The sequence below is a fragment of the Cariama cristata genome, unplaced genomic scaffold (assembly GCF_000690535.1).
Source record: "Cariama cristata isolate BGI_N322 unplaced genomic scaffold, ASM69053v1 scaffold5140, whole genome shotgun sequence".
Lineage (NCBI taxonomy): Eukaryota > Metazoa > Chordata > Aves > Cariamiformes > Cariamidae > Cariama > Cariama cristata.
In genome coordinates this window covers 1-26,738 of record NW_009595131.1, presented here as the reverse complement: position 1 = coordinate 26,738, position 26,738 = coordinate 1, and the positions used below count along the sequence as shown (strand labels likewise).

The window sequence follows — 26,738 nt, the reverse complement described above, 5'->3', positions numbered from 1 at the left end:
CTCCAAAAAGGGCTTAAAGCCAGGCCGGGGAAGAGAATAGTTCAAGATTAACTTAGTGTCTTCTCTGATCTCCAGTATTTAGGTTCTATAAAAAGAAAAATGGAGGGATGGATTCTGGACCTAAAGCCAGTCACGAGCCTGCACATACATACTTTGTACCTGATGAGCCAGCAGGCCTGGCTAACGCTTGTGTAAGAGATGGGAAGAACTTGTCTGTGGGTCTCTGCAATCCCACCACTTGCTTTGCCCATTGCTGTGCTGTATTTTCTATCCTTGAGAGTCTAGAATTTCACTGTGCTCAAAGCGTGTTTGAGTACAAGAGGGCAGACGGCTCGATGGCTGGTAGGGTCATCTCAGTGGCAGACTCTGTTCCTAACAGCCCATGCATGGAATGCTTCATCCTTATGGAAGTCAGTTCTGAGGGTTGTGGAGAATTTTTTATATTTCATTTTATTCGTCTTTATAATGGAGCAGGTTGCAGCAAAGACCAAGCGGTTACAAGCAAGAGCATTTCTTGGACCTATTTGCAATGCTAAAGCCCAGACCTCCTGGTTCTGCAACCAGTGCCTAACCCACGAGGCCACAGCGCCTGGCCCTCTGCCAAGAGACTGGACCTCTCTTTGTCGCTCTTATCGCATCAAAAGCTTGTGGCTAACAGGAGTGGTCTGCGCTCGCCTAGTGCTTTTTCACCTGTAGACTTCAAAGCATTTCTTAAAGTGGATGTATATTACTTACCCATTCTACCATTGACCTAAGTATAGAAATTTGAAGCAATGCTTACACCAGGTGTACCATGGCCAGATTTTACCAGATGAGGTTTATGTTCCCAGCTTGTTGCAGCACATCACTTAAATTTTGAGCTCACAGTGTCTGATATGGGGAAAAAAAGGGGTACAATTTCTGGTTGCTTCCTCATGGTTATGGTGTGCAGTTGCTGAAGTGCTCAAGATCTGCAGGCACTATCACCTTCCTGCAATGAGAGAAGAACAGTAAGGGCCGGTTCTGCAGCCAGCAGCGACAAGTTCCCTCCCTGTGGCAGAAACATGTTTCAGAGCCTGAGTTTGCCCCATTTCCTTCTGGAATCCCTGCAACCCCACTTGGTCTCTGCAGGAGGGGAGGGACTGGCCCCTGTATTGCAGGGATCAGGCAAGCACCTGGATCTGACCCGGAGAGGGAGGAGGCCAAGAGGTAACAAGAATATCTTCAGCTGGAGCTTGGAGATGCCTTATTTCAAACATGCTCTCTCATTTTCGAGGCACAGATATTTTTCCTCCACCATTTATTTTCTCCCAGGTTCAATGACAAAGCCTGGTGCTGTGCTTTCAAATAGTATCAATTTCTGGAGCACTCGGCTGTCCCTGCTTTTCTTCTTGCCTGAGCCAGAATAAGGGTCTACCTAGCATTTAGAGCAAATGCAATGAGAGACAGTTCTATTACAGAGTTACAGGGCTCAAAGAAATGCCAGGCACAACAGGAGACAATCAAAAAAGGATCCCTTTAATAGTTTTAAAGAGAAAATACGTCTTTCTTCAGTTAAAATGTCAATTCTGACTTTTTAACGAGACTTTCATTCTCTGCATTTCCAAGAACAGGAGCTTGTTTTGCTTCACACGTTGAGTTATAACATGGCATGAAATCAACCTTTAAATGGAGCTTGACTTACATATTTTAACTTATTCCTTGCTCCGTAATACTAACAATATGATTCTCCATTTGGAACTACAGGCTCTCTGTTTTTGCCGAGTAATTTGTATGAGATGTATCTGGGATACATGAAAGGATGCAGAAATTGAGAAAATGGCTATGAGTACATTTTATTTTATACTTAATACTTCTGGAGTTAAAAGGGAGACGGAAATTGGCCATGTAATGGATCTTGTCATCTTTCGGTAATAAAGTACTGCCTGTCTCAAGGGCTCACACACACAGCTTGACCTCAGAGCAGTTGCACATAATGTTTTCTCTTTCAAGAGAATCTATTCATAATGACGTGTCGCAGGTGCTCACACATAATATGTTTCCCGTCAAAAGCGATCATCCACATTTTATATAGCAGCTTTGATGAGAAATATTTTGTACTTCAGCTGCTTTTTCTTCCCTCTGTCAGACTTAATGAAGGAAAGTCACGGATAGTTTTTAAATAATGTCAGCTTCTTAGATCACGTTACTGTGTCTGCCTTTGAAAGTAGCTTCACACAAGAGCCACAAGACAGGAGAGAGAGAGACAAGGACATTTTAAATTATTTAACTGTAAAAAGAAAGCCAATTTTTCAGGCTCTTAATTTCAAAATCAATATCCTCTGTATCTTTGGAGTCTTCTCAGAAAAAAATATGCTATACTTTCTGAACACTCAGTATTTTGAGAGTCTAGTGCAAGCAAGTCTGATAACTGAATTGGGGTTGCAGCTTCTCACTACACAGAATGCCATTTATTCTCATAGTAGTGGTGTGTCCCGGTGGTAAAAACACTTTCCTCCAGGTTGTTCTACAAAGTGAGTGCCTCGGGGGGCACAGAGAATTGGGTTCTTATATTCTCATTGAAATTGTTTGTCTGTAGCAGGGCCAAAGTTTGCTCTTCTCCTACATGTTCAGCCCTACTGAGAGAAATAACCCTCATTCCTCATACTATTCATGAAAGAGCAAAAGTGAACTCGAACTCCCTTTGAGGTTTCTCAGATTGCGGGACTGGTCATCAAAACCTCAGGACATAGAGGAGTGCTTTTCCCATTCATGGGCCATGTCTTTCCTGCCAAAACTGTCAGTGAACAAAGTACAGAGGTATTCCTGAACTTCCCTGCCACCAGGCAAACTCCCCTGAGCTAGCAGAGAGTGGTGGCTTTCAACCTGCAAGCCATGGATTCATATGGGCTTCTGGTCTGCCTCCAAGGGATCCGCAGAAGGGAGCTGACAAAAGCAAGTTCATTGTGTATGCAAGCTATTTAGCAGTGTCTGCAGATAAAAATGAAACACTAAAATAGGCAAATATGGCACGTGCATATTTATAAAATTACCACTGGCCTGAGGAGAAGGCAGAACAGGAAGCCAAAGTATTTGCAAATAAGATTTACAAGTGTAAATGAGGGCTGGGTTTCTCTTGCATATGAAATATGTAAGATCTCAGGCTGAGAGATGAAAGCTTACACTTAGAAAAATGCCCGGGTTTTTCATACAACACGAGGCCAAAAAAGAAGAAACACAGGATCTAGAGCTATTTGATGCGTAATTATTTTTCAGATCCAACTCCTATTTAAGAATGCAACCAAGAAGGAATTAAAAGTAGGTAACAACTTCTAAAGTACAGGAAGACGCAAAACATTGCTCTCTACCACTGAGAAGTAACACACTGATTAATGTCTGCTACTGAAAAGATAGTCTGCAATAGCATCCTCTGTTCTGCTACCCTCAAGCCTCTAAAAAAGAACTGAATAGTCTTAAGCAGTGAGTGTAATAAGTTTTCCTTTCCTTGTCTGAAGAATTAGAACAATTCAATTGAAAGGCAAATATAATCCTACCTATGCTCTATGCTGGGACTGGAGCAGGGTAAATACCACAGTTAAGTCCGAACATCAGGTTGTAATTGTTAGAGATTAAAAACATGCCAGAGAGAACATTCCAGGGAAAGAAGGAGGGTGAGAAGGATGCCTCTCCTGTGTCTTCTTATTAAGGCAAATTAGCATCAGATCTTACAAGGGTATATTCCCGCACAGCAGAACTCGATCAAATGGCAATTAGTCAGTGAAGGAAATTATACACTAGGTTGATTTTTAATCATCCAGCTAGGAAAAGCAAAGATAAGTGAACATGTACTTAACTGCTGAGCCAAGTGCACACAAGGCAGAAAAGCCACTGAAAATAACTAAAAGAAAAATAACTGTTCTCTAGGATGCTGCTGTTCCACAAAATCTATTTCAAATGTAATTTGCTGTTAGCTGTTTCTGCAAGATGTGAGCACATCAACTGAGCTTCTCATTTTTATGCAGATGAAATAATCACTGAAATGAAATGTCAGGTCATAAGAGACACAAGAAAAAATGAAGTAATCTTTAAGATCTGTCAGAGGGGTGGATGGCCCACCCTTCCAAGCACAGAGGAACCATTATTTCATGATCTTGTCTAATATCTTGTTCTCTCACCGTTTTTGTTTTTTTTTGTTTTTGTTTTTTCCAATGCTTGTCTTCTCAGTGCATCCTAACGTGAGCCAGGGTTGCCAAGGAGGGTGTGCTACATGTTCTGACTACAACGGATGCCTGTCATGTAAGCCCAGGCTCTTTTTTGTTCTGGAGAGGATTGGCATGAAACAGATCGGAGTATGTCTTTCCTCATGTCCAAGTGGATACTATGGGACACGGTATCCCGACATTAATAAGTGTGCAAGTAAGTGCTGGGGAAAGGGGAAGCACATGGATTTGTTTGTTCTCTCTTGAACGCTGTGTCCCCTTAGGAGTCAAGTCGACAGAGAAGCAGACGGACACCTCATGTCTTTATTTGTTCAGTTCTTTTATAGTAGTGCAGTAAATATTAACCTGGCCAAGAAGTTAAGGCGAAAGATCACAAAACAGCCTAAAGCTCAGGGATCCCAGCTCTGCATGAATAACCTGCCTAGGACCCAGGTGATGCTCTCCTCCTCTACACCCCCATGTGAAAGGGAAGGGTCAGTGGGTGCCAGGCCCTGCCCTCCGGCAGCAAGAGGGAGCGGCAGCAGCTCCGAAGAGTGAGGGGCTGAGGGATGCTCAATCTCGGTGGCTGGAGCCGTTTAACCCCCTGCCCTTACCCGCCTGACCCCTGTGACAAGGAGAGAAGATGGCAGGTGGCATTCTTTGGAGATGCGGTTTGCCCTGGTCTCTTTATGGCTTGTCCCATACTCAGCGTAGTCCCCCAAACGCCTGTAGCAGCTGGCCAGGTTTCAGCCTGATTTGGGGGAAGTTACCAATTCATGTTGCCTCCGGGCTGGGAGACAGAGAACCCAACTCTGTTCTTTACCGCTCGGGCAACATTTTGACCTCACTATGTATTTTGAACCATAAATGAACTGGAAAAGATCGCAATGTCCTCCCCACTCTTCTTTTTGTTGTTGAATTCACTGTTTTTAATCCCGCAGGTGATATAAAAACATAAGAGCGACGGCCAAGCAGCTCTCCCAGTTTTTACCTGGTAATAAAAGTTATTTAATGAACGGACCCCAGAGTAAAGTCTTACAGAGTAACTTGACACTGTAAAGTATTTGCTCACGTATTAGTAGTGTGTGGCCTTATGTATCAGACATGAGCTGTGCCATACACAAGTTTTTACGTACTTCTTTTAAAAATACCTGAGAATTGGGAAATATACCATTAATGCCAATTTGGGTAATCATATAGAGAATATATGAAATACTACAGGACATCTGGTTGAACATCAGGGAGTCATTTAAAAAAAGAAAAAGATGTTGATGCAAACCAGTCTTAAGCAGATTCTAAATTGTAGCATATTTTTATTTCTCCTGGATGAATGGAGATAGACAGTGTGGAACTGGCCCAGTACCTGTGCCCTGTGGGGTTAATTAGTACCTATGCTGGGTCAGTGTAGGGCAGAAGCAGTACGTTGTTATTCTGATGTGCTGTGCTCTGTCTTCTGTTTGCATAGGTCTGCAAGAAGACAAGCAGTGTGAGGCCGTTCAGCAATCCTTATTAAACCCTCACTCATGCCAAGGCCACTTGTGGCTGGCCTCACTGTGTGTACAGGCCACAAAGAAGATCTAAATATAATTTGCTTCCTTTGAAGATTGTTTAACATTGCTAGAATTGTGTGATTCTGGTATATATGAGAGAGCCCAGGGCGCTTCGTGCCAAAGAACAACAACATTGTTGTTTACTGTTTGCATTTCAGAATGTAAAGCTGACTGTGATACCTGCTTCACCAGAAACTTCTGCACAAAGTGTAAAAGTGGGTTTTACTTATACAGTGGAAAGTGCCTTGAAAAGTGCCCTGATGGGCTGGAAGCCAACAATCACACGATGGAGTGCACTAGCATTGGTAAGTCTGGTCCCCTCGTGTCCCGCCTGGTTTTCTCACAGGGGATGGGGGATCTGAGGAGGGCATGAGTTGCAAGATCAGTTACACCACCGGGGAAGTGCAACTTAAAATAGAAATGTTCTGCATCACAAAGTGTATTCCCCAGGACGACAAACTCAAGGTATTTCCCAAGTCTGCTATTTCACAAGAGGCACAAGCTCGGTTGTGCCCCACAAACACAGCCTTGATGCTAAGGGCAATTCTGCCTCAGGAAATACAGCCTGTTTGGTCTGCCCTGAGGTAGAATGACATCTATCTCTTACTTGCTCTGTTACAGTGTTATGCAGCACCGCTAACATCAAAGGTTCAAAAATCCTGGGCCAGACCCCAGATGTAGCTGAAAGTTTAAAACACTAACTGCTTCGCTTTAGCTCCCTTGTACTACCTGAGCCTTCAAAGCATGCGCGCATCAACATTTTGAAGCTTACCTTCACAATAGTGAAGGCTAGAAACTAAAACATTAAGGAAAGAAAAAACCAAACCCCTCAAACGGTATATCTGCATAATCACCTGACTACAGAAACTGAGCATTAAAATAAAACACCAAATAGTGAAGGAATGAGGTTGGCGACACTGGTGCTGTGACTCACTGGCTGCAGAGAAGAGACCTGCTTTGGTATCTCTCCAGCCTCTGACTCACAAGCTCCGATTATTCACGCCGGGGCAATTTTGGAGGTCACCACACCTAACTGTCTGCTCCATCCCTCTGCCACCCCTCTGGCTGAAAGCAGAACGAGTGATATATTTGCCTCTGGGTTGCTGTTGACATCCCCTGCCATGGGCATGGCAAAGCCGCGGCAAGGTTCAGCTTATTTTAGTATGCCAGCTGTGAATTGTGGTGGCTGAGGGCTGCGGGTTGCGGCGGCAGCGGTAACCTCTTCACCACCAGCAACCAGGGAGCACTTAGGCACAGTCTGGCTGTGATGGAAATCGCCTCCCCCACAGTATCAAGTACATAGCTCTCCCTGGCATCGCGTGTTTTGGAGGGGAAGTAATGCAGGAATAAAAATAATGTACAGTAGTTTGGCATTTTCCTTCTCAAATATATATTAGTTCAGGTGGTAGTGATGGCTTTTACGGTTTTATTTTCAAGCAAAGACTTTCATCTTTGAAATAAATTCAAGGGATCATTTTTGTTTCTTGATGGCTGTTTCCAAGTGCTGCAGACTTAGCTGCTTTAACAATGAGTCAGTCTCAACTAGGAAAAGCCATTTAAAGCTACGGAGGAAAAACAGAACCTTTTTGTGCACGTGAAGGCCAATTATTTTAACAGGAGAGCTCCAGTGTAATATGAAAAACAAAATGACCCACATGACAATTCACTGGAGGAAGACTCAGAGATTGCCTGAGGTCAGTTATATTTTAAGGTTTTGAAAAATTTGGATGTAAATTCTGGAGCTGGAAAAATGTTGACTTAAAAATTCCTCCTTATAGAGGGGCTGGAAGTCTCTCCTTCTTCAACAGTGGTTTATAGGCTTAAGCATGCATGTGAATATAAAGTAAATATAAATGTTCACTATCTTTTATCAAGAGAAGGATACTGAGGAGGTGGCACAAAAGAAGGATAGTTATTAAGAGCACATTGTTAAGCTTCCAAGGTTACTCCCATTTTTGTCTACACTGTTTAGACAAGTGTCTGGCTGCACACCTTTTGAGTTCCCAATGGTATGGGATGCGCATTCAGATCACTGCGGTTTAGAAACTGTAACCCACACTTTTCTGAAAAGCTTGCATCCCCCGCCGACCCAAATTCTCCTCTGCTTTGCCTACTTACAGCTTGTATATGCTACAGATGATGGCGTTCTCACTATTTAAGCTGAATAGCAAGCAGCAGACCACCAAAGACACTTGATTCTTAATGTAATGCCTTTTGATATCAGTTGGTCCATTATAACTCTATTGATTTCCAAATTCAATACTGTTGAGACCAGCTGGAGCAGCTTGACTGAATGACTTCACTCTCCTTTCACATAGGCATGATCAAAGTTTAATTCCACTGAAGCTACAAGGATTTATACCTTCACAAAACCAAAGCAACCTCTCAGAACAAGCCCCAGTAACTGATTTCATTGAGATCAATTGTGGTGGTGTTGCCCTGTTTCAGGAATGGAATTATGAAACCGCGAGTACAAAATAGTAACTGACATAATTATTTTGTCCAGTATATCCTCAGCAGACCCATTCCGTCAATTCACTGCTGCAAACCCTGATTAATTCCATTAATTTTTGCCACTTTTCGGCTGATGCAGAATAAAATTAATGTACCATATGCATTGTATATACAAAAATATATCAGCCAGGCTCAGCTTGTCCTATGTTTATTGCAGTGCACTGTGAAGCTAGTGAGTGGAGTCCATGGAGCCCTTGCACAAAGAAAGGAAAAACATGTGGTTTCAAAAGAGGAAATGAAGTAAGGGTCAGAGAGATCGTACAGCATCCGTCAGCAAGGGGCAATCCTTGCCCAGCTACAAGCGAGAGCAGAAAATGTATTGTACAAAGAAAGAGATGTCAGAAGGAAGGAAAAGGTACCATGTTATCATCATCATAATACGAGATTGGTATTGTGCTTGTTTAATAACTCACATCTGAATTCCTAGGGCTCGATTGCAGGCTTCACCAAAGCTCCCATTGCTGTGGTGTTCTTTGGTCTGAGAGAACTGTGCCCTTGCCTGGAGTAAATAAAGTCCTAACGCTGCTCAAAAAATACTCTTTGTGTATTCTAGAGAGGACAGGGTGGGCTGGATGGGAAGGCACATTCTCTCTCGGTTCTGCTGAAAGAGCTGCCAAGATAAGGGGTTGCATGGGGAGCTCAGAACAAAAAGTTCGATTGTAAAACATGTCATGGTGGGAGTTGTTTGCTGGGTATCAGGTAGCCAAGTTTCACGCTTCAACCATGGGATTCCTCCAAACCAATTCCTATTTCATGCTTCCCTACAGGTAAGACCATAACTCTTGCAATCGCAGCACTGTGGCCTCTCTCCCACCCTGAACTCTTTCTACTGGCTCTGGCTGAACAATGTGGTCTGATCCTGCCATCTGCTCATGGAGTCCCAGCATGGGAGAAAGACCACAACACTGCGTGGCAGCCAAGGGAAGTTCCACTTGGTTTCACCCAATAAGCCAGAGTGCCAGCAGAACCGTCCCTCCATGTGAGCCAGCTTGTTGGACTGGTTCCCTGCCACGGCACCTAGCTGAATGGCACCCCACATGTTAAGAATGGGAGATGCTTAAGAAGTCTATGAAATAATAATTTATACAAATTTCACCCAGTAGATTGTTGTTCCATTGTTCCCTTTTCTCCCCTTCTTGCAGCAGGGAAGTTACTTGCTCTGTCTCTGGTGCAGTTACTCTGGTAGGCACAGGAGTGCCGGTGGAATATTTCCTTTTCCCTGTCCTTCCCATTTTCTCCATCCTTCCCATTTCCCCATCCTTTCTATTTCCCCCTTTCCTCCCAACTCAAAAGCAAGGTTTCAGCCCTTTTGAGGATGACTGGAACAGGTGGAGCAGCTGTCCCGTGTGTGAACATCTGTGAGCCAGCAGGAGCTGCTGGTACCAAGTAGTAACTTACTGTTCCATCGTTAAATGATCACTAGGGTTGCTGCAGATTACTTACAGAAACGTCAGAGAGGTTTGGAGCTTGTAATCTTTTTGAAGGTTGGCTTGTTCCCTAGTGATACACCTCATGAGAAGGGAAATAACGTTAGAAGGAGGATCTTATGAACCAGATAACTACAGGTGTCTCCCCCTCACCCAAGAACTGGCTACATCTATTGATTTATGGGAACCTACGGGGTAGATGTCACCTCCTCCTCCTCATTGTGTCAGAGGTTGAGAGGTGCATCTGCCTCAGGGGCGCAGCCAAGGCAAGCTGTTTACAGACTCCCCTATGCTTAGAATCTATGCCCAAAATGCCCATGCTTGCTTCTGCTCCTGCCCAGTGGCACAGCTTGCAATACAGCCTCTCATGAGCCCACCGTAACTGGAGGAAGAGTCCTATTTTTCTACCAAAGCTAATTTTGCTAGAGCTGGAAATACAGGACTGAACTGTAATTTTTGAACTGTGCAACCGTTTTTTTGAGGTGATAATGATGTTGTGTGTTTGCTTATGGCAATTTGGCAGTCTCTTCAGATTGGACAAGACATTTCTCTGAGAAATGCCTGCTGTTCCTGTGTAGTAAGTACTTTAGAAGAAACTACTCACGTATTTTACTGTCAGTTCTTATTTTATGGGATCTGAGCCAAACCATACTTGAAAAATACTGTGCACCACAAGAATTTGTTCACGATCATGAATCTTTTTCTTTCTTTTTTTTCTGCAATGTGCATAAAAGTGAGGTTTTTCCCTTCCTTTTGAGCAAGTCACAGACTATATTCTAGCCTGTTTTACACTAAGTAGAAAATTCCTTTGAAATCAATGCAGGCAGATGGAACCTATGTTCCAACTCTACTCATGTCCTTGGGATTCGTATGTCTATGTCTGAAAGCCTTTTTTTTTTTTTTTTTAATTTTTTGAAATCCACCACTATATATTCTTTAGTATCCACAAAAGTCTGTCCCATTCACTTTCATACATCTTCACAGGGAGATGAATTTACATTTTTTTTAAAAAAGATAATTCTTAATAAAACTGAGGAAATTCACACAAAACCCACTAGGTTAAAATAGCTTTAAGGGATGGATTATGGTGACAAGCCAACAAACTGAGAATTAAGCTAAAAGTTTTCCTTCTGTTCCTACCGGCAAGGGGAAACCAAGCTTTCCAGCTTAATCTCCAGCAACTTATCTTCCCTACTGCCGCTGTCCGTTATTACACAGAGAGAAACGTGTGTTCCCCTTTGAACAACAGAATAATTGCACGAGAAACCAAGCCAGGCTCTGTTCTTATGTCTAGCTGCATCCAGTCAGTGAGTGCAAAAGGAGGTAACAACAAAAACTATTTGGGAAAGGGAAGGGAAAGTACGTATGTTTGTATTTACTGTCAGGAAATATTAAAAATGCTCCTTTGTATTACACAACTCCCCACTGTCGCTCAGGCATTGCTCTGGAGGTTAGTTTTCACGGCACCAGCTTTTGAAGTCTAGCAGTAAACCCAGCAGTTACCAACAGTGCCGCTAATCTTTTCTCCACGGCCATGAAGAGAGAGTTAGCTCGGTCAGCCTGTGCCATTTCCATGTTGGATAGATGTCTGTGGCCGAGGGAGTCAGGGCAAAGACCACATGATGACGGGCTATGCTCGTCACAGATGCCTCAATGACTTTGCTCAAGAAGTTGAGGTCAGAGACAGGATGTTAGTCAGTTAAGTCTCTGCTATCGCACAGAAGCAAGGACATGTTTCTGGAACGGCTACGCAAAACAAGATAAAATGGATGAAGAGCAGGGTTTTTTTGTTTCCATCTGCTGGTGTATCATTAAAGCTGGTGAGATCTATTACAACTCTTTTTTTCCCTCACTGGCTATAAAATGAAGTTTTACTGGGAGAAGGTGTTAGCATTTTCAGAATGAATGCAAACAAATGGGAATAATGAGGATGCAAATAGTCCTACTAGCCCAAAATGTTCTTTCTACTCATTGTATCACTAAATTAGTTGATCTCAGTGTGTTCTGATGCGGTAATTCCCATGTGTTTCACATACAGGCCTCTTTTATAGTTCAGTCCCATCCAAACCTCACTGTAATTTACTTCATAATTCTCCTCTTTTAATCCCATGATGGTGAGCTCTTTTCAGTCTACATGACTATATGATTTCAAGTTCCAGTTTTTTCTTCTTCCTTTCTTTCCCTCACACTTTGTTTTGTTCCCTCAGTGCAGTGCACTGATACTTTTACCTTCCCACACTTCACATCTTCTTGGCTTCTACCTTTCACTGATAGACATACGTTGAGAACCACGTGTTTCCTGTACCCATGGCCATTAATGGCAAATGGCAAATAAATATTCTTGCAGAGCTCTTCAAACACTGCAAATTATCCATCAGTATTATTTCTTTGCCTTAATAAATGTGCTCTGGCCAAACACAAGTCCCTTTGGACTGCTTTCTGCAAACGTGTGAGATGATTGACTTTTATTGGCCAAAAGACAAATATCAAAAGTGCATACAAAAGCATTTGTGGGGAAGGAATTGCATGTTTTCATGCATGAGTAATTCTGCCAAGACGAGAACATTCACCATATGACTTTCTGTTAAGTCCCAACTAAACCCCCCAGAAAGCAGACAGTTTTAAGTGCTTTCAGAGAACACGTTCTGATCAGTTTGAAGAAACAAAAAACACTCACCAAAAGACAAAGTGCGTAGTTACAAACAAGGAAGACATCTTAGAAAGCTGGGTGTTATGCAAGTCAATAGATAGGTTACATTGGTTACACAGCTGTATTGTTGTAAACAAATAAATAACACATTTCAGTTGTTACTTGTACATATATTGATTCATTTGCGTGCTGGTGGCATTTAGATGTTTAAAGGAGAGAACCAATCTTAACTGCATCCAGTTCTGTGCAAAAAGAGACCACAGAAAGTTCCTGTTCCTGACAGGCAAAAATTCAAGCATTAGACATGAAGACATGGTGGATGAATGTAGAATAGCATATTTCTTTTCCACTGTGGAGTGTAGGAATTGTCACGCTGTAGAGTCTGAAAGCAGAATACTGTTATGAAAGGGAGAGCTGCAATTTGAGCAAAAATTCACAAGACTGCAACCCTCTGGAGGCAAGGTAGCTTGTCAGTTAATGGTTTGTGCTATAAGGAGAATACAGCCATTACGCTGTGATATTGGTTTTTTAGTGTACAGCAAGAATAAGAGAGAAAGCAGGGTCTTTGAGACGAGGAGCTGACTTCTAGATGTACACTGGCAAACATAAGGGAACCAAGGGAACAGGATTTGTTGTTGAGCAGTTTTAGTGAGGAAGCATATATATTTTGGGGAAATAAAGTAAAATAAATGCTTCTATCCTGCACTGCGTACATATGAATATAAAAATCCAGATTTGATTTCAATATCTTAGAGAACTGAGACACAGGTTATCCCTGTTGTTTCTTTGACCTGGTTCCTCCACCCTTTGTTGCTATATGTCTGCATAATGCTTCAAATATATTCATCAGATCATGTCTGAAAATGTCCTCAGTTGGCTATGGCGTGAGGAAGGAATCCCATCAGGCATCCATCAGATTTCCAAAACCACCACTCTGCTAAAAACCCCAAGCCATTCATCAAGAATTTACTTTAGCTGAAAACAAGTAACTTAATATTAACAAACCTAAAATATTAGGCAATAAACTAATTTCACTTACTTAACTTAAACTCATTGAGTCACCCACCCTAATGTACACGCTCTGATGCCATATGGATCCATGTAACAATGAAGCACAGAGGGCTCTGGAGTCTAAAGTTGCACCTCTAGTATTTCTCACAAACAAAAGTTTCTGGACTGGATCTCTGGTTGAGGTGCACTAATTTCATTAAGAGTCAGTTAAGCTGACCCAGACGAAACAGAGAAAGAAAATGAGAACCCCTACTAAAAGAAAAGATGCATAAGTTGCATTACATTTTAAAATGTACATGGAAGTACAGCAGTGAAGGAAGTCCTTTGAAATCAGTGGGGGTTTCACCAATTCTTTGTACAGGTTTTGAATTGTGGCACCTAAAGTCAGGGTTTCATGATCTTCACAACCCATAGAAACTCCTATGTAGCCACTTAAGACTTGCATAAGTAGGTGCCACATCAATGTGTTTATTCATGTAGTAATACCCATTTTTCCCCCCAAATTCTGGACTGCCAGGAACAGTTGCTTGTGCATTTGGTTGAGCTCTGTTGTCACACCGGACAATCTGAATTTGACGTGGATGCGATTTTCACAGAGAGAGTTTTGCTGTCTGAGAATTCAGACAAGGAATGACAAGCTGGGACTTCCCTGAGCCCCCGTAGGCTTGGCAAGGGCATGATGGGACTCACTGCACTTAGGCTGGACAGGTAAAAATTAGTTATTTTTGTCAAAGCAAGGGTCATGTTAACGGTGGGGTTAATACTGCACCTGGGAAGGGGGATCTGTGACACTTTAAGATGGATTCTAAGAAAGGCAAAATAATTTGCCTCCTGAAAGTGCCTGTTTCTTTCCAATGACTGTTAAGGACAGCCTAGTACGAGTCATCTGAACTTTTACCTGCTAACTTTTAAATTAAAGGGTACGTTTTCTCCATCTGTACAGTAACGACTTCGCAACACTGCAAAATCTAACCCAAGGTTCACCCAGGCTGACTCTGTAAGCAAGACAAGCGTGTTGCAGGGGATCCATAGGTCAGCCGCAGTAAAACCAAAAGTAGAGTTCAAAAATACTCATTCCCAATACTAATTTCATTTAGTGTTGGCAAAACCAGGGTTAGAGCAGCGTTTTGTTGTGTTTGTTGATAAACATCTAGTAATGGCTGTACGCCTGCTTATTCAAAGGTCAATTGCCCTTTATAGAACAAGCTATGAATAGTCTGTCCCTATACACTCCACACACCAAAGAGAAAAGTGCCTTTCCAGGGCAATGGAGGCCCACACCAGTCCAATAATTCCTCAGTGTACTATTTTTAAACAAATTTTTCTGATTAAAAAAAAAAAAAAGGAATTGAGGGAAATTCTGGATATTTTTGGTACTGACTATATTTGTTTAATCACATTTAAATCCTAAGCATTGCTAGGTGGGAAAGTAAGATATTCCAATCACAGCTCATCCCAAAAGTCACATCCTTTCCTTCATGTATAGCTCAGTGGCATTTAAAACAAGAGGGCTGGAGCATGTGAGCCGGGGAGACATCACAGTGCAGTTCACTCGTATAACTGTGAGAGACGGGGTGTCCTGTGTGAATGTCACTAGTGTGGTTATGGTTAACGACCTTACTCCATGGCAGGTCACAGGACTTCTGAAGCCTCAAAATTAACGCAAAGCTAATTACTGCATCCCTGTGTTTACATACTGCATACGCCAACGGGTCATAACTCTGGCCTTTGCGAGCCTGAGTTACTATAATTGAGGAATCTGTCTTGTGAAGAGTTTGGTTGTTTATTTTCTGTTTGTTGCTGCCAAGAGGACCTCTCATTTCCTTTCCTTGCAGGGGTTTTGACTCTTTAACTTTAACACATTTCCAGCCTCCAAGAGTAGGGCTGTTGAGACTGGGAATCTGCGAGTTGCAACACGAACTGAAGATGGTGTCCTGGGGATACCTTGAGCAAGGCAGGGCACGGAAGCACAGGGCTGCGGCAGAGAGGGGCGCGATTTAGAAAAGAGATCTGGGTGAGAAGGGTTAAGAGGGGAAAAATAGGACCAATATGAGTCGGAGTGATTTATGAATCCAAAAATAGCTAATAGTAAAAGATGTACTGGCTCTACAAGTCAAGGGCTGAAAAGGTTGGAAAAAGCTATTTTGATACTTTAATCATAGCATTTTCAAAATTTAATCTCAGGCGGTTTTGAAAGTCTTATTACGTTACTACCTGCAAACCGAGACCTTAAAATCTGAACTAATTAATAGTAATATTGCGTTTTGCTACAAGTATGTTTATTTTGCTTGTGTTAGCGTGAGCATTAAATTCTCATCATATCTCCCAGTTCTGACAGACACGTATCAACTGCGCAAGCAGGTAATACATGCACGCCATGTGCCTCTGCTCATGTGGTGCTACACACGTATGCACGCACTCTGTACATGCGTACCGTGCCAAGGTTGTATTCTCTGAACAATATGGATTTTGATGAACAGTCAGGGTGAAAATGGCTGTGGCTATACACCAACCTGTCAGGTCCTCAGGTATCAAAACTGGTTTTAACCTTGCAGAGTGCTGGGCTGACGCTGTCTCTGTGCTCCTCAGGAGAAGTTCTCCTCTCCTGCTGCCATCTCCTCTGTTGGCACCTTCCATCTCCCCCCTGTCCTGGGGGGTCTGGGAGCAGAGGGGAGGTCACTCAGCTGCCCTGAGGTTCTCTGGACCATGCTATAAAAAATGTAAACAGCATCAACCTTGTATTAACAGGAATGGTGTCAAAGCTAAGAAAGAAGTGCGTCGTCAATTGCTCCCATAAGGGAAGTGAATCAGACTAAAGCTGATTGCATTTTTCTCTTAAAATGTGAACAATGTGAGAGCTGTTCTCCGCAGATCACTAAACCAAATAAGGGATAGAAATCAGCTCTTTTTCTTTTTTCTGATCTTCCCTTCTGGTGCCTCATTGTGCTCCAGAATTGGCTGGCTGACTATCTTTTAGATGCCTGAGCTCAGTAGGAAAAACAGGAGGGAATACAAACCTCTTACGAACCCCTCTTCCTCCTCCTTCCAAAGTGCCCATCAAGTATTCATTCAGCATCATATTTCCAGCACCTGCCTAAAATCTTTGCTCTCGAATAAAAATGTTTGGGATTGAGAGGAGCAGTTCCAGCTTTAGAATGTGAAATCCACAGCTATAGAAAAGCAGGTAAAGGTCAGCTCCTTGGCCACAAGGCCAAGGACCACCTTCTGCCTTGCATCCAAACCAGCCAAGGCTATTCCCTCCGTAGCAGATTTGACCGGGGAAGAGGGATGGCTGTTGGAGGTCAGAGGCCTAAAACAAACTACCAGTTCCATTGTGCAGACACGCAGGGGTCTGCCTTGTCTCTGCCTTCCTCCCTGGTACAGCTGTACTTTACTTATCCATGGCACCTTCACCTTCAGCATCTTCACATGGTTGGGTTTCAGGGAGAGGCAAATAGGAAACTGTGGCTACTCTCCCCTCAGCGCAGGGCAGAGACCACACGTGAAGGAGCAGAGTATCAGTCTCTCATACCCCATACCACCTCCATCCTCTGCCTGCACATCCTCACGTACCCCTCCTTTTCTCCACACCAGTCTTTCTATCACTTCTCGCCGTCAATGCTTCCAAAGTCCTTGCCCTAACTTGGAGTACTGTAAGGAGCTCTTTCTGAGGGAGGGACATGTTTGTCACAGCTGGTAGAGGAAATGAGCCTCTTCCAGGCTGTGTGCCACAGCAAGGTATCATCTTGAGAACTTCTTTCTCTTGACTCTCCAGATGACCACAGCAAGCTGTTTTCTCGCCTTTGGGCAATATTACCGCAAAGTAAAGGTGAAGGGAAGTGGCTGCTGAGAGCAGGCCTTACCTGGCCCTTGCCACCTGGAGATCTAAACCTCTCGCTATTTTGGCCCGTGTGTCCTGGAGAGAAGAACAAATGCAAGAGAGAGGTTTGCTAGCACATCTATCAAATTTAGTCCAAGAATGCAAAACGTTTGGGGTATGTGAGCTACAGAGTAAATCAGGCAGTGGATGTTTCAAGTCTTAATGGTGACACATGCAGCCCTGTTTAATCAGCTAAATCCTGGGCTGTGGAACACTTCCATGTATAGCAATGCTGTTATAACACTGCCAGTCGTGGGCAGCAATGGCACTCATTCATTATTGTGTTACAGCTGCCCTTCTTTTGAAGGGCCTGATCCAAGACCCACTGAAATGCCATTGACTTCAGAGTATTTTGGATCTAGCCGTAAAGAAGGGATTTTCAGCATTCCTTTGTAACAAAGTGAAAACAAAGGAGCACTTTTTGGCTGCTGTTTCTCCTCGTCTTTCTGGATATTTGCCTGTACTTCCCCACCCAGGCAGCTCTGTTTGCTCTTCCCCACCCAGGTCTCTGCATCTCCAGTCTCGTCGTCTCTTTTCGGTTCACTCTCCCTGCCAGCTCTGACACCTGATGTAGCCTTTGGTCTGCTTAGAATGCCACCTCCCAGCTCTCTTCCAACCTCATAACTTTGAAAAAGCAGAAAACACTCACTGCTGTAACTTTCCTTTATAAAGGTCCAAAGGAGCTTCAGAGCATTCCCAACGAGCTGATAACATCCAATGTTATTATGAGAGATCGTTAAGACCAGGAGAGAGGTTGTGGGAATCTGTGTCATGGAAGATATTTAAGGAGGTTAGACAAATATTCATCAGAGACAGTCTAAGTATGGTAGTTCAGCTTCATAGCATAGTAAGGGACTAGATAACGCTTTGATAAGCATTTCTAAAATTGCTACAAAATTTCCACAAAATTTTTTCTTGCCTGTTGCCTTCTGTAAGTCTTCCACAGAGAGACAGCATACTGCACATTTACAGAGCACAAATCCAAGTGTTGACATCAATATAAGGCCTCCTGCTGTCTTTACCAAGCTCAGACTTTTATTTGGGCCTTAGTCAAAGAAGTGAAACCAACTCTGCTTTCATTTTGTCCAATTTAGTCATTTGCATTGCTGAGATATCTGTTCATATTCCTCTTTGCATTCATCAGCTTTGAATCACTGTTATAGGAAGAGTATAGGGCTGGATTTTCTTACAGAAAATCTCAATGAACTTGTTACACTAATTCACCAGAGACATAAGCTAGCACCTCTCTGCCAATGAAGCTACATATATTTTAAGAGCAGATGAAGATGTGGCCCATGAGGGGCATATTGCTGCACGCTTAGGCCTGAAAAAAAAGGAGCTAATTGTAAGGACTGATGCAAACAAATATTTTCCAGTAATTTTTGTTGATGCAATTTTGCAGTGGCAAGAAATTAAAGAGGAGGAAAAAACCCTCATTTCTCTTTTTAATTCCTTGAAATCCAAAATGGCAGCAAAAGAATAAACCGGTGGTCCACAAGTGAAACATATACAGGTGACATTAAGGCTAGAATTTAATGATTAACTGTCGGGATTTTTCTGTTGTTGTTTGGTTTACAAGCAAATTGACCCAGTAATGAAATTTCTCAATTCTAATCTAATCCTCCCCAATATCTACAGCAAACAGTAGCCCCAGTATAAAGATTTACAGCTACAGTTATGTCTCTGCTTTGTTCTTAAGCATGTATTTACTTCTGCCCATTTGCTTTCTAAAATTCTCTCTCTCATTTGTCATCTGAAGAACTCCGTTTAAAAGGAAAACAGGCTTCAGACATGAAACACAGCTACATTCCTGAAACATGAGATGAACAACCTTTAATTCACGCAACCTTTCATTTACAGTAATGTTTAATGGATGGGCCAGTTTCATTATGGACAATGCCTCTCCCTGTCATTAGCCTGCAGAAAGGTCTAAAACTCTTAAGCATTTAAAGGAACGCTTTTTCAGGCTCTGTGTTCCCTCCTTCCCTCCCTCCCCATCACCCCTTCGTCATGACTGCCCTTGTTCTAAGTGCATAATCTAAACGCTGTACTCTGCAACTTGCACTTATTGTTGGCTTCGAGCTTCGAAGGACCCTTCTGAACACTCTTTATACAAACCCTAACAAGGTCAAAGTTGGAAAAATCTCAGCTGGTGGACTTGGATCCCATAAGCTAGTGACCATTTATAATTAATATTAATGAACGGCAGATGACATATGTTTATTGCTTAAGTAGAAATGTGCATTACTAAACCAGAAGGATTTAGTCTAAATCCAGAGGAACTGACTTAATTTCTTGTATGGATGTGGGTGGTGGGAGGGAATGCCAGTGGGTGATCCAGCCCCTGCTACCTTTAAGCATGAGCAAGGAAATGATACTCTGTAAAAAAAGGATCCTGAGCTCTCTATTTGATTGAAGCATGATGTTTGATCCTTCAAAACATTAACTGAAGTAAGGAGGACTCTCGGTCCACTTCAGTGGCCCTGATTTGTGGCAGTAGTGGTTTTTATCCATAGATCCCAAAGCACTTACCAAAATTAAGGAACTCTTATCTGCATTTTACAGTTGAGGAATATCAGGAAGTCATACAAAGACTGTATTATAAAGAAAAAAAAAGTTTGTTATTGAGATGAAGGATCACATTCCCAGTCGTGATTATATTGCTGGGTTTTTTTTTCCCCAGTGGTCTTAAATCAAACTAAATCTATGATGGATAAATATCTTAAGTTTAAATGTGACACGGTGGAATATTCAATATGGAGATGGAAGAGTCTCTGTGAATCCCTCTGAATACTACAGGCTTAAGGTTGATGCAACCTCTGTTTTCTAACTGAAAGCAACTCACTCTTTCAGAGCACACAAATTAACTTCCTGGACATACAGATATCTTGGATAACATTTTCAAAAGTACATGAACAATTTTAAGTAACTTCTCAGAGTTTCTGGCTGAGATTGGAGTAAGGGTCTATTTCATCTGGATTCTTTGGACTAAACATCCTGCTCCTTTTCGTATCTTACTACAGTATGTGTGCGCCAACTGTTGCTGTTTTCTTGCCCCTGAGATACCTACACTTCTGTATGACAGTCCATAGCGTTTCTGAGCATGTCATACCAGACCCTTGCAAAATATTATTGGTTTTAGTGCCTATAGAGTTAGTCTCAGATGCTATAAAAGAGTGCGTACGGAGTTGCTAGCAAAAGCAGGTGGCGCTCAGATCTGTAGAAAGGGAGTAGTTTCTCCTTTTGATTAACGCAAAAGTTCTTGGAGCAGGCCAGAAAGCGATCAGTTACTCAGTTTTAAAGAGAAGCATGAACATATTAGTTGACGAATGTACGGTGGGCTGCTTCATCTGGAGGCAGGAGGCAGCTGGAAAGAGAGACTGCTAGTCCCCACAGTCCCAGTTTTCAGAGGCTAGAGAAGGTCCTGATTTCTTGCAATACAGTGTAGCACAGAAAATATCACTCGCTGAACTTTTACTTTGGGTTCCCTCAAACCTTTTGGCATCCCTACAATTCGGCTCCTACAACCAGCCCCGCGGTATGGGCTGCGCACACCCCACAGGCACACCTGGAAGTGTAAAGCCTAGGATTGTTACCAATTTACCAGCACTGCTGTAGCGCTCTTAAGACACCAGCTGAGCACTGAGCAGAAAAATAAAACATGCCTGCAGCAAGTTCTGCTGAACTGTCATTGTATTCTGCTGGTAGGAACTGTGCTAGACAGGACGCAGGGCAGATCTCCTGGTGGGGTGGCGAAGGGGTTACAGACTTTCCATAGCACTTGGTGGTACCTTCTGTCATGAGATGCTGCTTTCTCATCTCAGTGGGGGCTGCATCTCCTCTAACCTTTGGGCCATGCGATCTTGTTCGTATCCAATCTAAGTGGCGTGGTGGACGGTTTAGAAAGTATACTAAGTGATGTGGACTGCAGTGATGCACTGTCACGTGGCATGCTCATTCTTCACATTCCACTTCAAGCTACTCATAAAGCTGGCTGCTCACTTCAGTGTGCAAAGCCTGTGTTACTACAAACAGCTCTGAATGCACAGTTCATTCCCAGAGGGATTTAAGAAGAATAAACTTATCATATTCCTGGGAAAAAAAAAAAAAGAAGACAAGACAGCCTGGATAAAATTTACATGGACAATTTCTATCTGTGATTCATTTTAAATTGAAGACTTACGGGCAACGTTAAAATAGTTGCATTCAAGTTTTTTTCTTGCATGTCCTCCATGACCCCTACTTAGAAATCTTTTAAAAAATATTTTATAGGGCTGAATTTTCCAAAGGAATGGGAAATACCAGATTATCAAAGTCATCACATTTCCCAGAAACTTGCTGATTTCAATGAAGCCCCATTGGAAAGCAGGCAGGTTTTGAAACAACTTTTTCTTTGCATTAGGTTTCTGCCTGGTATCGTGCTGGCTTGTCCATTGGGTTGGCCTTTGGCAACCCACCTGTCAGGCTGACAAGGACTCAGGGAGCCTGAAAACCTGAGATCCCTTTGACAGCATCTTGGTTACCCGAGCTCCCCGAGCTTCCTAGGGCTAAGCTCTGAATCACTTTGGCATAAAAATTTCCTGAGCCTTTTTCAGAAGCAGCCCGATAGTCTTGGTGACCCCAATCCCCTTCTCCACAAGCTGCTCTCTACCCGGTGAGCTGCCAGGTATCCTCTTAGTAGGTGAGAAAAACTCTTCAGAAACATATGGAGATGACCAAAGTGAAATGTCACGTCACCCTTTTTGAAAGGAGACCTTTGGAGTCCCCAATCTGTATGAAATTTAGAAACCTGACCTGTCACTTCAATCAGCATGAAAATGTATTTAGAAATACTGGCACTACCTAGAGAGGGGAGGATCGATGCTTTGGTTGGTTGAAATAACACACACGCACTGGAGACACGGAACAGAAAGAAACAGTCATTTTTCAACACTTTGTTTTGAAAAGTACCCTTGAAAGCAAACTCTCCCTTCATTTGCACCAGAGACCAACCTTGGTGACCTCTGCGTGTTTGAGCAAGTACAAGAGAGGACAGAATCAGGCCTCCGGCAAATTTAAGTAATAGCACCCAGGCTTTGGGCTGATGGTTTTGCTGAGTGGATCCGTCAGGGGCTGCCGTCCCCCTGCGTGTTGGCTACTGCTGACCGGCCGGCCCATCCGTCAGGCTGGCCTGGGTTACCTGTGGGACGCGCAGGGGCTCCCGTCTACCTGTCAGCACAGGTGTCACCCCCGGTGGGAACACAAACAAACGGCGCTTAGAGCCGAGGGGACAAGTGAACCGTGCCGAGCGGGGCCAGGGGTGCATCCTGTTGACTCCTCGTCTTCCTTTACCTTCCTGGCACATCAGGAAACTTAAGGAGATGTAAGGAGGGGCCTCCAGGGGGAACGTGTAGCTGCACCTATACCAGCAAATGAAACAGTGGAAGATGCTCGGGTTCCCTGGCCCTGGTGTCTGGCACTGCTGGCCTGGCTGAAGTGTGAGAGTTGGCACTCGCAAATCCCCCCCAGGATCCGCACTCAGTCATCGGTCTAGCCCAACTCCAAGCCCTGGTCATTCAGGGAATAAGGCATTCTTACCGATGCATCTGAACACTGGGGTCATATAAGCATCTTCTGAATTGGCAGGTTTCATTAATGCAATCGATTCAAGTAAAGCCAAGGAAAATGTCTTTTCTTATTTATCCCTCCCTTCAGAGCACTCCCGAGTACAAATCTGAGTATTAAAGAAACAAGTTTCTTTGGGTGTTTTCTCCTTTTTACTATTGTACTAGAAAGAGTTCAAATGTCTGCTGAGGCACTAGCATCTGTCTCTTATCATGTATAACTTTTCTTGATTATTTCTAGAGAGGCAGACTAAACATGCAGCTCTGACATAATGCAGCATCACATTTTTATTTCTGGTTCGCTCAAAAGCCTGCACCAGCTGAACTAAGTCTCTGAAAAGGACTATATTTATGGCCTCAATCCGGGCTAATGGGAGGGCTTGGATTATTGGTGCCTAAAAGGAAAACAAGCTATTGCTGATTTCTGCCAATACCCTGACGATCTAACAACAGGGTAAGGGGTTTTGGTACCAATGACTACTGTCGCCAATCTTTGTATTGGCATCTGATTCCGTTAGTCTTAAAAGAGGCTTATAAAGTGGATTTGGACATTCATCTACCTTTATGCCAGTTTTAGGAGAGCTGTAAAAATCAAATCCCATTCAGAAGCCACTGTTAAAAATCTCAAAGCAAGCTCAGTGAGAAAATGCCACTTTCCTAAATACCAGCATGGTGTATGTCACTTCGCGTCCTAAGCAATGTGGAGTGGTTTTCTGCTCTGCTAAAGAGCCATTACTTTCCTGCCTTTGGAAGCTGTGTTCAGAGTTTATAAGCTGTGGGTTCTTATAAGATGAAAACTGTTATGTAATTATAAAATTGCTGTCGTTAGCATAGCATTAGTCCTGATTAAAACAAGGCTGCTAAGAAATTCCCTTAGTCCCAACAGACAAGTGCAAAGGAAATAAATCCCCACAGGCTCGGGTTTGAAGAGACAACAGTAAATGTCTCCACAAACAGCAAACAGAACTCATTATAGAAATCCTCCTCCTCTGGGTGCTTCTTTGACTGGAGGATATTCTCGTATTTTCAGGCACTGGCAGCGTCTTTTCTACGACACAGGAAAGTCAGATCCAACTCATTTCTATTGCAAAGAGGTCATCACAAGACAGTTAAGCCAGGGACTTTCCATAAGCCTTGCTTATGAGCTCATGAGTGTAGCAGTGTCATTTCCCAAGCCGCCCACAGAAGAAATGATCCCTTCCTACTTCCCGTACACCTAATGGGATATAGCTTGCTCTTTATCTGCTACAGCAGCAAAGCCTGGCAACTCCTATCTCAGCATAGCTGATCTGCTCAGCCTCCTCTCTTTCCTCTCTGCCTACTTTATGCAAACGGCTGTTGTGCAGGCCTGATCTATTCCTGTATTTAGACACAACGCTCTCATTCCCCTAACGTGCCTGCCTCAATGTTGTCATCTTCTTGCAAGGACAGGCTAGCACACACAATGTAAACAAGAACATCTTTCAAGTGAATGCAATCTAGTAGTCCAATTCTATTTTCAGAGGCAAATGAAGCACAATCATCCTAAATTTCATGGAAAGACTTCTGTAGGTCGTGGGCTCCAGCATCACCTACAGTCTATATCTAGAGAAGTATTTCCATTTTCAGGAGGAGATAGGACATATAAGTACAAGTTAGGCACTAAGTCTCCTAATGCAGTCGCTCAGCCGTAAGTGTCGATATCATCTGAGGTATCTTGGATCATCTGAGATCACCACATAAGACTGTGGATATGACGCATGTCTTAAGATCTGTATCCATCTAGACTAGTATGTGGAAGCCAGGTAGGCTGTCCTCATGCATCTCAACAGCAGGAGAACCTATGTTTGGCCAAATTAATTGCTCCTGGAGTGCCTTTGGACCTTAGTTCCTTTAAAATTTTTACCCATATTCACTTCAGCAGTTGGTGCACCTTCAAGAGTAAGTGAGGCCAGGAAACGCACTGAGGTGCATAGCACCTAGGTAATTCTGAAGTTGTTGATCCTTGCTACTCTGGTCACCTGAAAATCTCGTGATTATAAAATAGGGCCACTATAACTAGGAAAACAATGATTGCTGCTAAGAAAGTCATGCTGTTGAAACTTCAAAAAGACATACCAGATGAATCAGCCACTAGTGGCATGTGAATGAAAGGAGAACGTCCTTTGCATCACTGGGCAGTTGGGGGGTTGAGGGCTTGTTATCTTGGCAAGTAGTGCGAGTACATGCGACAGCCTGTGTTCCAGAAAAAAATGTGTCACTTTTCTTGAAAGTTAGAGTGATCTACTCATTTGCTGCATTGTAGACGGAGCTGTAGTAAGCAGTTTTAGAGCCTGACGCATGCTCCTCTTACTGGTATCTTCTCTCAGCACATGTCATGCTGTTGTTGTCCAGGTCGTGTCATGAGGAATGGGTGATAGACTTTTAGTCTAAAAGTCCCTGAGAAGGGTGTGGATAGGTGGGAAGGAGGGCAACACAGAGTGGTGACACTTAGCCCCCAAGTTTTGTCCCCATACCTCGCGGGGTACAGAGGTATTGGGGCACTGGTACCGGAGCACCAGTGCTGACATTGCTCCGGCAGCTGGGAAAGCACTCAGAGGTCAGCCGAGGCTGTGAGGGGTGTGAAGGAACACTGTGGCACGTTACAGCTGTGGCTTGTGGTCTTTTATTATAGCTCTTCAGCTTATTGCAGTGTAGTGGGGAGGATTTTGTGGTCCGTGGTGACATGCACTGTAGAAGCGCCAGGACCCTTCCAGATAGGGGCCCGTTACGTCGGTGCCTGCAACCCCAACAGGCGCCGTTCAGTGACTCCTCTTGCCCCTTCTGCTCTCCCAGGGTAAATTTCTTCATGGGAGTGATCTCTCCAAAAGAAATACAATCATCCCAAATGCCTGATGTCAGATTCTCATCCCTCTGGGGTTTCCATGGGACCTACCCACCAAAGCGAAGCAGTTTGCACAATCAGATTTTATGCCTTCCTACAGTGGTTTGGGGGTTCAGTGCCCACAGAAGGGAGAGGTGAATGACTGTGCTGCTCTGAGTTCCCCGTAGTAATTGCAGCTGAATATAACAGGGTGGGACTAAGTGACAATGCCTAAAGTAGATGAAATATGGAACCTGCGGTAGTTAATCCACGTCAGCCATGATTTTTTCAGTAAGTAATTCTCTCTCACGTTGTGCTCTCAAGTAACAAGTTCTTCCAAGTCGTGACCAACCCATCCTCCCTTTACTCCATAAAATATGGCTATAGGTCCAGTGGAAACAGCACATGTGATGCAATTATGCAAAGAGTTCTCTGAAATGCTCTGGCTTGCATACTTAAAGGTGTATTCAGACATGGATTGCATAAATACAGACGCAGGGATTTCTTCGACCAGGGGCTATAAATTAGATTAACAAGAACTCAGCACCATTAAGCTGATTTGACATGTAATTATATTGTTGTCTGAATTAATTTCATGTCTGCATTTAATTTGAACTACTGCACTTTCTCAAAGTTACAGCACGTCTGTAGATTTTCTTCACTATACAAAGTTGCTATTATTAGAAGTAGTAAAGTATCATCTATCTGCAGGAAAATTCACCGGACAATGCCTACAGACGAATTCTTCCAGTACAGTTGGCTGTACAAAGTTTCAGTTCTGGAATAGAAACTATTTTAATGCCAAAGAATTACTTCACAGAAGTATTAGAATATCTTGAATCCACATCTTCATGAGTAAAACATTCTCTTGGAAAATGTTTTATTATCTCCTATCTAAAAAGATTTATCCTCGTTTTCCTTTTTCCTTTCTTTTTTTAATTTTGAAAAGTTTTATGGAATCCATAAGAAGACATAACCATTAGTAGCATTAGTGCATCACTGGAAGAGAATTCTGAAACCCACCAGGAAAAAAATGACATTCCCATGCTGTGGCACAACACACCGCCTTATTTTTGTACCCTCTTCCTGGCATCCTGAAAAAAA

The 26,738-nt window shown here is 43.1% G+C and overlaps 1 protein-coding gene across 1 annotated transcript; it reads left to right on the top strand.

Annotated features, from left to right (window-relative positions):
- Positions 1-335: 335 nt before the first annotated feature.
- On the top strand, positions 336-12,336 carry LOC104162126 (R-spondin-3-like; the record flags this gene model as incomplete). Its single annotated transcript, XM_009700781.1, has 5 exons — positions 336-342; positions 4,183-4,374; positions 5,866-6,012; positions 8,379-8,583; positions 12,268-12,336. Coding segments are annotated over exons 1-5 (620 nt in total), but the record flags the coding sequence as incomplete, so codon positions are not given.
- Between the last annotated feature and the right edge of the window lie 14,402 nt (positions 12,337-26,738).